General features: G+C 38.7%; 1 protein-coding gene across 2 annotated transcripts in view; it reads left to right on the forward strand.

The window, feature by feature from the left end:
- eIF4B (eukaryotic translation initiation factor 4B) overlaps nucleotides 1-16,777 on the forward strand; it is a 212,811-nt gene that overhangs the window by 96,387 nt on the left and 99,647 nt on the right. For both annotated transcript variants that reach the window (XR_010861597.2, XM_067158454.2), the window contains exon 7: nucleotides 13,887-14,121. Coding sequence is in view for 1 of the 2 variants with exons in the window: in XM_067158454.2 (XP_067014555.1) it covers nucleotides 13,887-14,121 (235 nt within the window). In the remaining variant the exon portion in view is untranslated. The remainder of the gene's footprint in view (nucleotides 1-13,886; nucleotides 14,122-16,777) is intronic.

The following is a 16,777-nucleotide window of genomic DNA, read 5'->3' on the forward strand; positions in this document are numbered from 1 at the left end:
GGGAGTGACGGATGCGGGAAAACGATGAATGCGGGTGACATAAGATAGGGGGAAAGCAAAATAATAAAATATGGGTACTGTATTTGAGCATTTTTGGTCATGTAAATACAGTAGAACCTCGATTATACGTTCCCGGAAACTACATTTTCCCGTATTATTCGTTTATATTATGTGGTCCTGCGAGCATTCTAATTAAATCACGTAGTAAAAATCCCGCTTTATCTGTTCCTCGAAGAAACGATTTCCCGGATCCACTGTCCAGAAATTTCAGTCCCATCAACGCTAAAGCGTCAGTGGGTAGGGTCTGACACATCCCACTCTGACGAGTCTAGTGTCAGACCTAAGATGAAACGCTGGTTAATAGAGCAAATGCTGGAAAAACCCTACATCTAATTTTTGATCAAATCCTCGATCACGCATTTTTCATGAAACTATCTTACAAAAGGACGCTACGGCATACTTACGGATCTTGATGTTGACGTTCCGTCATTGTGGTAATTCGAGAAAGTACTGTACTGGAAAAGCGATCAGTGGTGAACTTGCATAACGGATCGTCTTAGCATCGCATTCGGGTGGTATTGTTTAGAGAATCCTCGGAATTCGTAAAGCACAGTGTCCCCACAACAATTGGAATGAGAAAGAGAGAGAAAGCACATTTTTGGCGGCTCTATTTGAAGACTGAACGAGTTTCTTCAAATATTCGTACTTGCAAAACATCTACATAATGTCCAGGGTTAGATGTTTGTTTTTTACTTTTTTCTAGTGTATCGCTGAACAGGTTTTTGGCATATTCCTCAGGGCACTGTATAGTCACTGGGCTTTCAGGCAGGAATCGAAACTGCTCCTTCTTAACACGCGAGAGTTCGCACCCGTTTTAGAACGCAAGAGGTCAGGCGAAAGCAAATTGCTCACGCTTAATATTCTAATGACCGGGCGAGTTGGCCGTGCGCGTAGAGGCGCGCGGCTGTGAGCTTGCATCCGGGAGATAGTAGGTTCGAATCCCACTATTGGCAGCCCTGAAGATGGTTTTCCGTGGTTTCCCATTTTCACACCAGGCAAATGCTGGGGCTGTACCTTAATTAAGGCCACGGCCGCTTCCTTCCAACTCCTAGGCCTTTCCTATCCCATCGTCGCCATAAGACCTATCTGTGTCGGTGCGACGTAAAGCCCCTAGCAAAAAAAAAAATTCTAATGAGCTGCTATTTTCCTTTCGCAGTGAATGCTCTGATAAGAATATAAATATGTATCCTGTTTAACAGCCTTTCAACTAGTACTAACATAATTACCCAGTAACAATATTTTCTCAATGTAAAAAATTAATGAAGTGTTTTTGCAAAATCTGGTAAAGAGTTTTTAAAGAACACGAGAGGTTGCACGTGAGCAATTTGCCTCAACGTTTGCATTTGTACATTTCAATGAATGATTTGGTCACAATTCAAGATAAAACTACAGCACCACACTTCACTGAAAGCCACCATAAACCTCATGAACTTAAACTTTCTTGGAAAGGCAGTCAGTAATGTAAGAATACACTACGCGAGGGGTCGGTCGAAGGCAATTTGCCGAGGCAGATGGGAAAGTGAAAGAAAAACTACTCTGGAACGCAGCAGGCAATACACTGATGATAATCAACGTCAGGCGGGAGAGAGGGAGGGGAGGGATGAAACGAGCGCCCTACAGCGGCTAGCAACAAAATTATTAACAAATATTTTAAAAAGTGCGGCAAATTGCCACGTGTGCGACCTCTCGCGTGTTAAGTAACAAATTTAGCCTTTTAATATTATCATATACGATTATGTTATCGAGACCAGAACAGATGTTGCACCTTACCTACATAAAACCATAGGAGGTTCTGGAACTGCCTATTACTGTTTTCGTCCTAGTAAGACTGCAAATTTCACGTTTTTGTGTTAAAATGTTATAAAAACCGGTGCACTGTACATTTAAAAACTTTGTATCGTTTTGCACTCATACCGACTTATACAGCGAGCGTGCTTTCCAGCTGAGCTCAAGGTCGCAAATAATCGTGATTTTGGAAGTGTTAATGATATTTTTTCTCTTTCCAATTTGATTTTCATTAGTGACAGGCAGAATTGAATTTAATGCATCCGTGAACTTTAAGATTGATACATTCGAAACCATATTCTCGAGTTCAACATAACCTTCTAAATGCGATGTAGGCCTAATTTACGTGGTACATGATTTTCATAAACTGAGCAGGAACAGTATACCGGTGACCAATTTACAATGGAAGATTTAAAAAAAAAAAAAAAAAAGATTTTGTCATCATGTTGGGCGCTTTTGTATCTGATGTGCTTTATTTGATTAGATTAGAGAATTAATAACTACTTGTGGTCGATTGTTGTTTGGCTTGGCGTTACGTGTATTAGATTTTTCAAAGAGTATGGCTGATCAAAGTTGTTGAACTGTAAGAAGTTTTCAAAGGAATTTGATGAAGTCTTCAGAGGAAACTGACGAAGTTTCCCTGGTAAAACTGTAAAGTTTCGAGATATTTTTAAGTCGCGTACCGGTAATTAATGTTTGAAGCCAGCCCCGCGGTCTATCTTGCCTGCCTCTCACCCAGAGGGCCCGGACTCGATTACCGACCAGGCCAGGCATTTTTACCTGGATATGAGGGCTGGTTCCAGGTTCACTCATTCTACGATTATCTTTAATTGAGGAGCTATTTAATGGTTAGATGGTGATCCTGGTCTAGAAAGCCAAATTGTTGATGGTTCATTCGTTCCCGCATTTTCAGTTTTCCTGTGTTGTATGTTTTTTTTCCGTGGTGCCTCTAAATACGGAGAATCGTGGTTCCACTGTATAATAATAATAATAAAAATAAAAGGTATGACGCGATTAATAACCCTGTGACTAATTTAAACGTACCCGGCACACGCCGTGACTATTTTAAACTGCAAGATTTTCTCATTTTCAACGAAGCTGGCAGCCCTAGCCAGCCAGTAGCAACACAGAAAATGGTGGTAAATTTGACTTTTGCAGTCCCTCAGTTTTAATTCTTGTAAATAACAATACTTCTAGGGGCCGGTTAGTGGGTCGAGGAGAAGCGTTGGCGCGAGGAGGCTTGTAGTGATGTTGCGCGTGAATAATCTGCACGCAGCACTCCAGCTTACGAGATCCTTACTCAAGACTAGTAACTTGTAATCACTCGTACATTCTCATGTAACAGGTTGCTGCTATTATGCTAGAGTATTCAGCTGTCTCTTTAAATTCAAAAACCTTTTGCGTACAGTTTTCTTACATACGATCGATCCATGCGGGAAAATTGTGGCTGAGGACAAATATTTTTTTGACAATCAGTGCGATAAAACGATAGTTTGAGGAGCAATAGATGCGGGGGAATTTAACATTGGTTTATATGGAACATTTTGGGAGCCGAATAAATTGAATGATGGATGCGGGAAAATGACAGTTCCGGGAACGATGCATCGAGGTTCTACTGTATATGGATGTAAATTGTCTTGATGTGGAAAGCAGAAATGTCTAAGCCTCATGCATGTTCCTCTTTTTATTTTGTCTTTGATTTGTATCATATTCTATTTGCTGCAGCCATAGGTGTTGCTAGTCTTAGCCATAGGTTAACTAGCCTTTTCAGCTCAGTGTAGGTCATCCTCAAAGCAGGTTCGTGAAGTAATACACTCGGGGTTGTCCTCTTTTCCTGGCAATTCTTCCTTCAGTGACGTTGCAAAGGAACTCCTCAGGGGAACGGTACCTGCAAACTATTCTCTTTCTGTTCACCTAATCCAGCTATCACAACTGAACAGGATCCTTCTGCATACAAATGTTCTTGCAAAGGCCTTCATATCTGTAGGTTTATTGGCATATAGGTGCTTTTTATCTGGTAGGACTTTCTTTGCCATTGTATTTTGTTTTCCTTCTACAGTAAAATGCCATTGTAACCAATGCCAGTTTAATGAATATTCAGAATAGCAAAATTATTGTAAGGCTCCTTCTCTTTTCCCTATTTAACGGGTGTTAAAAAATTTCACTCTGACAAATTTTGAGCTCTCATTGTAATGAATTAAAATTTAGCCTTTTTGCTTATATTTAACATTTTTTTTGTTAAAAATATAATTGAAATTCATTTTATTTTAATCGCCAGGTGTTTTGCACAACATGTCTCTATACAGCCAATACCAGACGACACACACTATACAACACACAGGCGAAACTACCTGATTACAAAACAGGGGAGGGTAAGCAAACACATCACAATTCTGACTAGCGGGTTGCCTACCCAACAGAATGCAAAGATTATCTTATTCAGTTTTGGTGTACCGGTACTGAAAATCTTTATGTAGGATTAATTTCTTGTACATAAAAAGTAAATTAAAGCCAATGTTCTATTAATTTTAAAAAAGTTGAACCTGACTTATACATATATCAAGGGGAAGAGAAAAAACTACTTGTAACTCAGAATTACTTAGAAATCAGACTTACACAATACATCACATATTTACTGAAAAACCAATGGAATAGACCTACATGTGTAAAAACTTGCAAATAATAAATACATTAAGAAGAAATATATTAATTTGAACTTGGTCCAGCCTTAAAGAAATCGGATAGTTTGCCTTGTTTCACTTTTCGTGCATGAAGAGTATAAACCTCCTTTTGCAAACTTAGTAATGAATTCAAAGCATTTTCACTACAAATGATGTACCGCCTACACACATCGATTGAAACACTTCACTCAGTTCAGGTGTTTCAAGATTCAAGTCGTTATCTCCATCACTATCGCTTGTAGCTGGTCCATCACCACCGCGTTGTTGGCATACATCAGCAATAATCTCTTCATCCGGTAGTTCTCCACATAAAGCCAGATTATCATCGAAATGCACAAAAGTATTGAATTCTACACTCTCCAGTAGCGTTAGCTCATTGCCAAACAAAACTTCGTCTCCATAATCTTCATTAGAGGCAGCTTCTTCTAGTAAGACACCAGCTTTGCAGAAACAGTTGCTGATTGTGGAGGATGACATCTGCTCCAGGTAGCTGAAATAAAGTAGATGGCTTGTAGCAAATTAATGGAGAGAAGTTTGTTGCCTGCATCACTCAGTGTTATTAAATGTTGAACCAGCATTTTTCTGTAATGCACTTTGAAATTTGCAATGATGCCAAAATCAAGCGGTTGTAGAACACTGGTACAGTTAGGAGGGGAAAATCCACTCGGACATTCTCCAGAACGATTTGAGGTGGATGTGCTGCACATCGATCCATAAGAAGAAGCATCTTCTTCAGATTCTTTTTCATTTTAATGTCCAGTTTTTTCAACCACTGTTCGATTAGAAGCATAGTCATCCAATAATTTCTGTTGGATTCATATTCCGTAGGTTTTGTTTTCGCACCCATAAAACATCTCGGATTCTTCGATTTTCCTATAACAAGTGGAGGAAGTTTGTCAGACCCATCTGCATTGGTGGCGAGAAGTACTGTTACACGAATTTTACTTTTCTTCGCTCCATGGCATGAGTCACCTTTTAAAGCTAATGTTTTATTAGGAAGGAGATTGTAGAATAGGACGGTCTCATCGCAATTGTAGATTTCTGGAGGCTGATAATCGCTTACAATAGCCGGAAGAACCTCTTCTTTCCAGTGTTGCACCGTGACGTCTTCCACAGCTTTTGAGGCATCGCAAATTGTTCTCCCCGTGATTCCATGACGATCTTTAAATCCTTGCAACCATCCTGATGAAGCCTTGAAATCAGCAGTGATCCTCATTATTTTAGCTAAATCTACCGCCTTTGCCTTCAGCATATCGCCACTAATTGGTAGAACTGCAGCCCGCTTTTGCTGGAACCATATGGAAAGTGCTTTCTCCAAAGCAACATACCTTCCTTTTTGCTGACGACTGCGCTTTGCTGATTTTGAACCCAGTTTAAAAAATTCATCCAAAATAGCGTTTCTTTTACTGATGACTGTGCATAGCGTGGTATAAGCGATACCTAAGTCTGAAGCAATTTAAGTTCTTGTTTTGTGTGGATTAGCGTCCACTTCTCGTATAAATTTTACTTTTTCATCTAGGGTATAACTTTTCCTTTTTTCTGTTCCGCATGGCTAATGAAAAGCAACTGAATGACAAAACTACTGTTCAACAGTAAACACCAGATACCGGCACCATGGATATTTTACTTCCTCGTTCCCATAAAAGAAATTCTCATATTCAAACAAATTTACTGTATTTTCTTTTGTTTCCGCACCGAAAGCGCCCACTTTGCTTGTAATGTATCTTAATCTTTGGTGGCATTGTGAATGTCAAAAACGACAAAGGTAGAGGAGGAGCGAGATAGCAAAGGGGGTCTCACTCGGTTGGCCTTTGTTAAGCCGCCAGTAAGTAAGGGTCAACAATATCACTCGGTGAAACACTTAATGTTTTGTTGCAGTACCGAAACCCGGCCGCTCTGCTTCCGCCTTCGCCGACAAAGAAGAAACTTCGTAAACACAGTAGTTTCTTTTAAAAAAACACGTGCTCATTAGAATTACGCAAAACTCAGTTATATTTCACTGACTGGGAACATTCTAAGCAAGCCTCGGACTTATGGGAGTAACGGAGTCCCACTCCCATTTGACAGGCGAGGGACTCCTTGGAAACAACTTGGCGAACAAAATGGAATTCGATTGGGAGCTATCAATATTAATGGGGCTCATGGAAGAAAGAAAGTAGAACTGGCTGAGTCAGCAAAGAGGATGTACCTGGATGTGCTAGGAGTAAGTGATATTCGGGTAAGGGGAGATAACGAGGAAGAGATAGGAGATTATAAAGTGTACTTGACGGAGATAGAAGATTATGAAGTGTACTTGACGGGTGTTAGAAAGGGAAGGGCAGACTATGGGGTAGGGCTGTTTATCAGGAATACCATTGCACGCAACATAGTTTCTGTTAGGCACATAAATGAGAGAATGATGTGGGTAGATTTGGCAGTCGGAGGAATTAGCATGAGAATCGTCTCGGTGTATTCACCACGTGAGGGTGCAGATGAGGATGAAGTTGACAAGTTTTATGAAGCATTGAGTGTCATTGTGGTCAGGGTCAACAGCATGGATAGAATTGTGCTAATGGGCGATTTCAATGCGAGAGTTGAAAATAGAACTGCAGGATACGAAAGGGTGATTGGTAAATGTCGGGAATATATGGAAGCTAACAGAAATGGGAAGCGTTTGCTGGACTTCTGTGCTAGTATGGGTTTATCAGTTACGAATATATTCTTCAAGCATAAGGCTATTCATCGCTACACATGGGAGGCTAGGGTTACCAGATCCATAATAGACTATATTTTAACCGACTTGTTGGCATTTGGGCAGAAGAGGTTATGTCATCATCGTCATCCTTCCAAGTATTGGGCCATGTGGCCCGTTACAGTCTTGCATTTTCTTTCCATCGCTTCATTGGGCATCCTATAGATCTCTGTCCTCTTGGTTGATAGCGTAGGATCTCCTTTGGTAGTCTTCAAGATTCCATCCTTTGAACATGACGTTTCCAGTTTTCTTGGTAATAATAGATGTAATTGATTACTGGTTTCACGTTCAGTCCCTTAAGCACATCTTCATTTCTTATACAATCCCATGCCTCACTGCCGTAGCAAAGGGTTGGTCTGGCTAAAGTGTTATAAAGACGTAAGCGAGTGTGTTTTTGGACAAGAGATGGCTTCATGATATGATTTGTGATTCCTGTTGTTCTGGTAAATTTGGTTATTTTTGCAGAGATATAAAATTTCCCCTTGGTAAGATAAATTGTACCCCAGACAATTGAATTCATTTAACTCTTTCCAAAATTTTATTATCTAAACAGATTTTACTGGGGATAGGATCCTTCCCCTTAAAGGCCATTATTTTGCTCTTTTGTGGTGTAAGAATGGAATATACTCTCAAAATTTTCTCTTATGTTTGTTAGTGCATTTGAGGGATCCAGTTTATATACCTACAGTTCATAGGTGACACACATGGAGTATATTACACTACACTACAAGTAATATTTACAGTTTTCACAGCGTAATGTCTTTTCATTATGGTACACATGGAAGCAGATCATGTTACATACCCTCTCCCAGCTTCGCATAATTTGTACGATTCCATTCCGAAACATCGTTTTCTTGGTACCGGTATGTAAACTTTCCCACACCAGCCATAACTAGAATTTCTCATCAGTAGACACTTGGGTTATAAGTTTCCAAAATTTAGCTACCAGGTGGTCAAGTATTGGCTTTATCTTGTAAATATTGGCAGAAATTTGTCCATTATGTGTTTTATTGTCAGAAAAATCAGCTCGTAGAAAATAGGCGTGGTCAACAAGCGATTGCAAGAAATATAATGTTCTAATTTAGTTTTCTGTACAATCCCCTATTTGCCTGTAAGAAGCTTTATTTCACCCTTATTTGTCCGGACCCAGTCTCAATCTCAGCCCCTTCGTTTCATCTTACTAAACCGGGTTTTATGTGCGATTCAAAGATTTGTCTGTTCAGCTCTGTTCTGGGAAACGCTCGGTTTTGTTTACTCTAAAAACACTCCCTTTACACCATGACGGAATTTTGAATCAAAGTGGGGCCTTCTTTGTCCATTTTCAGTCTTAAGTTGATAAAGAAGTTGCACTGGTTGGAATATTATCACTGTCATGATCGCTACTTGAACTGGAATCGAACACGTCTATTTCACGACTGCTGAATATTCGCATCAGCTGGGCCCAAACCCTGTTTTTTCAAGCCTGCAGTACTTGTTCCAGGTAAATTCCTGTTACTTATGAATTACCCTTCGGCAGAACTTCACTAAGATCACTATTCTCCACTAAATTCCATTATTATCATAGCCCGTAAATCATCATCCTCTGACTTGGGGAGAGGCGGGGGGGCTTAATAACTTTTAGACATTTTAGCAGCAAGAATGTAAGAAACCAAGCTCGATAGCTGCAGTTGTTTAAGTGCGGCCAGTATCCAGTATTCGGGAGATAGTGGATTTGAACCCCACTGTCGGCAGCACTGAAGATGGTTTTCTGCAGTTTCCCATTTTCATACCAGGAAAATGCTGGGGCTATACCTTAACTAAGGCCACAACCATTTCCTTCCCACTCCTAGCCCCATCGTTGCCATGAGACGTATCTGTGTCAGTGCGACGTAAAGCAAATTGTAAAAAAAAAGTTTTTAATGTAAGGAAAGAATCGAATAGAACCTGGTCTCTGCAGTTTGGAAGGAAATCTTAAATTGCGCCTGTATTACGGAACACATGCGTGTGATAATAAGTAGGGCTCGGATGTTTAGGAAAAGTCATATCTTTTACTCTTTCTCTATTTTCATGCCTGATTGGATTTTGGTGCAAATCAGGCGATTATCGTCACAATTACGTGACTTTTATTTGTCATATAAATGCATATTTTGGCTATTTTTGTCGTAAGGTCATATTTTGAGCTATTTTCATAGAAATGTCATGTTACTGTCATATTTCAGCGGTTTGACGATAGCTGTAGCTTTGCAAAATCATCTTCAACTTACCGAATGCGAATTAGTGTTTACGAAACTTCTTCTCGATATCACATGTCCCGTTCATACAAATGGAATAATACCCTTTGTATAGAATGAAGGTCATAGACCTCGACAGTAGTGATTTAATATTATTTAAATATGCGCCAATAACGTCTTGTGATGTAAAAAGGAGCTTCTCTTCTTGCAAGAATATGTTAAATGATAATCACTTTGCGCCTAAAACTACAGCAAACTCTTGATTATCCGGGGTAATCACTGGACAAATATGCACGGATAACTGAAAACACTGGTAATATGTTTTTGTGCATTGTAATGCACAAGGAAACTTTCAATCATATATAACAAGAAATACTGTCATACACTCCAATTCCACCCACGGAGAAGAATGAAAAAGGTATGCGAGTTTGCACTATAAGTCCTGCCGCCCTACCATAATGTATTGAAAGATATCTACTGATACCTAATTCGTTTCATGGTGCTCAATTTAAAATTTATTACATTAGAATAATATTAATAAAGTCTGTGCTTAAACGTTCCAAAATATAAAAAAAAAATTCTATTTTTCTCGTATTTCAAACCACCAATGCAGGGTGCAAACATGTTTTGACTTTTAAAATATTGTGTAATCTGATTGATAATCTTAGCAAACTTAGTACTTTATAGCTATGAATTCACCAAAGTTTGGTAAGTGAATCAAGGACAGTATTCTATGAGAAACTGCTAAACGTGCATATTCAGAAAATTAATATGAAAGAAAAAATAAAGAATTTAGTTAAATATGTATCAAAGAAATTGCCATTTTGATTTATATTGTATTTTAAAATGGCCATATTTAGATTAATCATTTTCGGGTGATACTGTGTAGTTTTTACGTCATACTTTGTTACTTTTGAGGTCATATTTCGTTACTTTTGGCGTCATATTTCTTGCTTATTTGGGCTATTTTTAGGTCTTAAACAAACGTCTGAGCCCTAATTATAAGTGTTGTGTAACTCACGGTAAACACACATTCCTGTCGTAAAGGAAGAACTCAAGGCTGAAGATAATAAATTAGGTCACAGTTCTGACGTGTCATCAGAGAGGTCTGTTTAGTATCATCTCCAGAAATCCCGTCTTCAGTAATAATATTGCAGCCAGGGAACGATCAGGTGTTGAGCTAAAGCTTCAGTACGAGGCTATTAGGAAGGTCGTTCTTGCCCGGACGTAAGTTGTGTTCTTTATGATGCAACTTGTGGATGACACATTGTTATTGGTAAAAAATATTTGAAAATCACATCAGAGGGCAGATGCTGCTGAAAAAAGAAATAAACCTCTGCAGTCAGGCAACTGAGAAAAAATATGATTAGACTCAGCTGATATATCCGCGTTCCCTTTCAAGCGAGCGGGGTTAAGACATCTGAGTTGACTAGCTTGGCGTTCAGACAGTTTCCATTGTTCCAAGCCCACTATGTGCTTGATGCAGCAATTCCTGTCCCTGGACCTACTTGGAACTAAATTATCATCTTAGTCTTCCTGGAGTGCTGATGCTCTTTGGGCTTAAGTATTATCACTTCCTTCTTCTAATTCAATCATTGATATTGATCAGATTTCCAGCACGGGGGCCAATGACCTATATGTTAGTCCCATTAAACAAGAAAGGTAAGCAGCATCATCATCATCATACTTCCAGTGTTTCTATTGGTGATCCACATAAGACCAGGATTGGGATAACCTTGAAGATTATACCGACATAAGGAATGTATGTTTGGGCAATTAGTTAACAATATGTGAAAGTTTAAGGTTTAATCATTACGGTGTACATCAAACTGGCTGATGGGGTTCAGTACATACCATATTTCATGCTGTATTAGACCCCTTTGGCTTTTCGAGACCAAGAACATGGAATAAAAATAATTAAAACTCTCTATAAGACCCCCTCACTGTAATTCGTCACAGAACAATAACTCTGCTTCGAAGCTGTTACAGAATGTACTGCAGCTCCAATGACCTCAAGCAAAGTAGTGAATAGTTTCGTCTGCCTGACCTACACATCAAAGTTGTGGTACGTAGTTAAGAAATGTCCGCCTCCATAGTGTACTGCAGCTCTGATGACATCGGAATGATATGTAAACGGTTTCCTATGTCCAGCCCGCACATTGCAAGCATGCATCAGTCGTGTGATATGTGTGTGTTTTGCAGTTAGTAACGTCAGCCAGTCAGCTAGTATATCAGTTAGCACAATTAGCTGCCATTCCTGGGGGTCCAAGTTTGATTCCCAGTACTGCCAAAAAGTAAGAATGGCAGGAAGATACAATCATACATGCAGCTCACCTCCATCGGAGACATGTCTTAAAAAAAAATAACAAAAGGCAGGTGAGATCATTAACAAAGTGATATCTCGTAACTCAGGCCTATACAGGTATTTTTTGGGGAAGTAGGTTTAAAACATAATAAAAACAATCCAATCATAATGATTGTTTTACTCGTTAACGTTGCTAACAAATTATGATTAATGTTATTAGTTTTATGTCCCACTAACTATTTTTATGGTTTTCAGAAACACCGAACAAATCATACTATGCTTTAATAAAAACCTGGAGACAACAACGTTCGAAATGAAGCATTATGATAATAAAACATATTGCTTCCACTCCTTTAGAAATCCATAAATATGGCAAACTTTCCTGTTATTTATTTATTTATTTATTTATTTATTTATTTATTTATTTATTTATTTATTTTTATTATTTTTATTTTTGAACTCCAGCACTATCTGGACAGTTGAGATAGGATACCTAACCTAAACAATGTGGTCTCTCTATCTCATTTACACCTGGTTTGGTAAATCCTCATGTGAGTGTAGAGAACAAGCATGAAATATACTTAAAAAAATAAAGGTCTGGCTTTCAACAGCTGCAGTTATTCTAAGAATGCTTCCAGTTTGTATGTACTATGTTTGGAAGTACAAATCGTAACATTTGCTAGTGATCAGCTGGTGGGTTGGCACGCTTTCTACAACACGGCTTTACTTGGAAGGTGTGGCTTCTGCTACACATACACCAACTGGGAAAATACAACAAGACCCTCTCTAGAAATCATTTGTGAATAGATTCTCATTGTTTGGATTCTGTAATTATGAATAAAAGTTTAAAAAGACCAGGACCTGGGATGACGACAGCACCAGTAGCACGGAAGTTGGCGGTACAAGATGACGATAATTCGAATTAAAGCAGTGATTAGTGTGATAGGCCTACTGCTCAACTGCCAGAGGCAAATGACTGGCAATAAGTTCTTTTTTTGTTCTTTTGTATCGTATTAATATTGCATAATATGGTAAATAAAACAGTATTCCCAAACCTTATATCCCTTTTCTCTATGGGGTCGAGTATAAAGTGAGATGTATCTTTGTAGTGAGATTTTACGACCGGGTTCCCTTCCTGACATCAACCTCATCGGAAGAGTTAATGAGATGAAACGAATTATGTGATATAATAAATAAAACTGATTATATTTACAATATATGTAGGCCTAAAAGTAATGTGTTAGCCATTTAATTTTTTCTCTATTCTTTAAAATGTAAATATACTGCCTTCCAGTGAAGGTAGCCAGGAAGATTCAGAATACAATCATAAATTTGTTAAAGAATAGTGTAGAATGCGTACATGTATAATTTATAGTTCTTTATGCCCAGAAGTCACTGCCCAAAATGGGGGGCTATCACATTCCCCCCCTTCCACACACACTTTTTGTGGCCATAAAAGCAAAAGAGAAAAGGGGTGGGGTGTCTAATATATGAGGAAATGTTGGAAGTATGGAGTTAGCCCTGATGTAATTTTGGTAATTTTTGTAACTCTCTAGTGGTATGGAACAGAAATTGCACTGTTTGTAGGATTTTATAATGATGTAGTGTGATAGTGTCATTACTCCTCTCATGTAGAGATGTGAAAATGCTTTGGGGTAAAGGATTGAAAAATGAGAAATCCTCCACCCTGACAGGTTACATATTTCCATTAATGCTGCCCTTAAAAAATATTTAATTAATCAGTGTATAAGGGAGATACATTTTCTCTGTACTTCTCCGCATTCAATAAGGTTTCATAGAAAATCTATTTCAAGATAGAATCTTCCTATCATTTAGTTCTAAAAGTATCATTATTTGTATTCTGCTCATCTCTGTAGTGCGATATCTTGAATTATGTTTATTCAGTTCTCAAATATAATGGTCTGAAATACAGTGAACTACTTTTCTATCTTTAACTTTGCCAGATTACTTGTTACCCTTGATAGTACTCTTACCCAGGAACAGTAAACAGTTACTTTGTTTTCTACTATAGTTATAATATGTAAAGTGTTCTGTAAGAACCAGTAATTGTGGAGATATCTGATGTTATTGTTAGGTAAAAATTTGTCTTGCAGGTGAACCAAGGGGGCGGCCACGTCTTAACCTACAACCGAGAACGAAGCCCATAGAAGAAGTTGCTGCACCCCCTCCAGTTCCACCACCGTCCAAAGCACCTGCCTCTATATTTGGAGGTGCCAAGCCAGTAGATACATCTGCTCGAGAGCGAGAAATAGAAGAAAGACTGGCTAGGGAAAGAGGCGATGCCCCTCGAACAGCCCTTCGTAAGGATGAAAAGAGTGAAGATGCTAGGTATAGTGCCATTATTCTACTTGAAGTGCTTGCTCTTGTTATAGCTTGTAAATTAAGCAAATCACACTTATAAGGAAACTTAAAAAAAGACTTGAGCAGGGAACAAGGAAGGCGAATATGAGAAAATGTACTATTGAATATGCAAATGTGGGGATATCTAAACACTTGATACAGTACTTGTTTTATATATATATGCAATTTAAGTGGTTGCATATGTGTGTGTGCAGATGCACACGCGCTGTAACTGCTGTTTCTCAACATGAGAAGAGAGTATTAAAGGTGTGAAAAACATGAGAGAATGAGGGAACAAATATGAAAACCTTTTCCACTTGTCTTTAAAAAAATAAGAGTGTATTAAAATATGTGAAAAGAACATTAATGAAAACATTTGCTGTGGAGGCCATACAAGTATTAGTTTTATATTGAAAGTGACTATCTAAAACCAATGTAATTTTGAGCTGTTAGTTGAAGTATTAGTTTCAGACCAGTCGGTCATTAAACATTGTTTTTAGTTAAATTTAACTAATGGGAGTTGTGGGTGGGGGTTCAGAATATGGAATACTGCATGGTGAAGCTCACATGGCGTTCAGCTTGCTACACAAGGTTGCCAACTTAATAACTTATGTTTGGTCATATAGGTTAGGGGTGGCTGGTGACCAGACCATTGGTCTGGATTGGTTAGTTCTGGCTAGTGACAAGACCCTTGGGCTGGAATCGTTAGATCTGCCTTGTGACACTACAGTTTGGCATGGGATAAGCAAAGGTTGTCTGGTGGTGTTGGCTTCAGGTCAGAGCTGCAAAGTGGTCCACAGGCCTCTAGTGTCCCCTTTGACATTATTGGCTAGTGACAAAACCATTGGCTAACTTCCCACACTGTTCGCATCGGGATCTCTGTTACAAAGTCCACAACGATTCAAGCAGTTAACCTGTAATTAACTAAATAATCTGCTAGTTTCATTTTTTTGGGTACTTAATATAGTAACGTCGCAGATTCTATAATTCTGCACATGCAATCCATTCTATAGCTAATGTAAATGATCGTTCTATGTCTCTTAATATAACGTAGCGTGCCTTGTACTTCTGTCCTCAGATTGAGTAACATGTACAGTAAGTCGTGGGTTGAAATCACAGGAGCTGGGATCTATCTGTGCTTGATGACCTTCTGGGGTTGATTTGCAATTATAAGGTGTGAGTCGAGTAGTTAGGTTAGTAGACGTGGTTCCTTGCATTACGTGGTAGGATTTCAATGTTCAAGGCTTCATTTGTGTACTAATGGTGGGATCCATTTTTAATTTAGAAAACTTATCTCAGAATAATTTTTCTGTTTTACTGATGTATTGATCTTTAGACATAATGACAGAAGTGTTACTCTTCCCCATGCTATGATGAGAAATGCTTTGCTAAACTAATACAGGGAGTATAATTTAAGACTTTGTAGCGGAGTAACAAGGGTCGCATCCGGCCCCGGGTTTGATTCCCGGCAGGGTCAGGGGTTTTTAATTGTAAATGCATAATATCCCTGGCCTGGGGACTGGGTGTTTTTGTCGTCCATAGCGTTCCTTTCCTCACATTCAACACTTCACACTTCACACTTCCACTATTTACAAAATACACTCAGGTTCCTCACGTATGGTGCAAGTAGGAGCAAAAGATCTTTCTAGGTCGACACCCCGAACAAATAGCATTAAAAAACCAAGGAGCGCAGAGAAGCGGTGACAGCCAGCGCAGTGCCCGCCTTTAGAAACTTAACAGCTATATACATGCTCAGAATAATTAAATAAATAAAGTTGAACCCCTATTGAGCGTTTTTACAGGGACCCGATATTTTTAACGTTAAATGGGGGTTTACTTTAAATCAAAGTTTCAGCAGAAAGCACACCTTTTCCAGAAATCTTTGCCTGTATTACATAATGCACCATCACACATTATTTAAACAGAGACAGCAATAAAACAAGGTGATATCTACACTACACACTGTACTGTAGTACAACTTTGTACTGTTTATGCTGAAGATTCCTCTTGTGTTAAACTGCTCCTGCTATGTAAGCAAGTGACCAGTATTGCACCATAACTAGCTTTGGCTCTGATTGTTCTTGGGAAATAAATTTAATTAAATAATTAATGCTTGCTTAGGTGCAGTCTAACAAATTTGTTCCTTTGCACTATCACCAGATTAACAGACCTATGCTTTTTACAGAATCCAGCTGAATAATTGCTGAAGGCTATGGTTGATGATCCTCACCACATACACAGGGAAATGTGGTTGAAACACAGTGGATGATTATCTCACATGTACATCTTCATTGTACATTGTTACGCCTTTTAGCATTCAGTCTGCAAGCCTCTGCGAATTAACTAAGTGCTTCCATAATCCTCCATTTGTAACCAGCACTATAGCTTCTTTTAGTTGCACACCTCTTAAAATTTGGTCTAGCACTATATCTCTTGTTAAGAAATTGTTTTCAGTGTTATTTAGGAATAGGTTTGCTATTATTCCTGATAATAGTGAGCCCATGGTTAACGCCTTCCTTTTGGCAGTGAATGCAAAATTACTTTTGTTTAAGGTTGCTCTTAAGGTTATACACGATTTTACAGGGTGATTAATTTAAAAGTTCAGAGCGGAATGCCAAGGATTAGGCGCGCTGGGAAGCGGAGA

Source organism: Anabrus simplex, chromosome 1 (assembly GCF_040414725.1).
Source record: "Anabrus simplex isolate iqAnaSimp1 chromosome 1, ASM4041472v1, whole genome shotgun sequence".
NCBI classification, from domain to species: domain Eukaryota; kingdom Metazoa; phylum Arthropoda; class Insecta; order Orthoptera; family Tettigoniidae; genus Anabrus; species Anabrus simplex.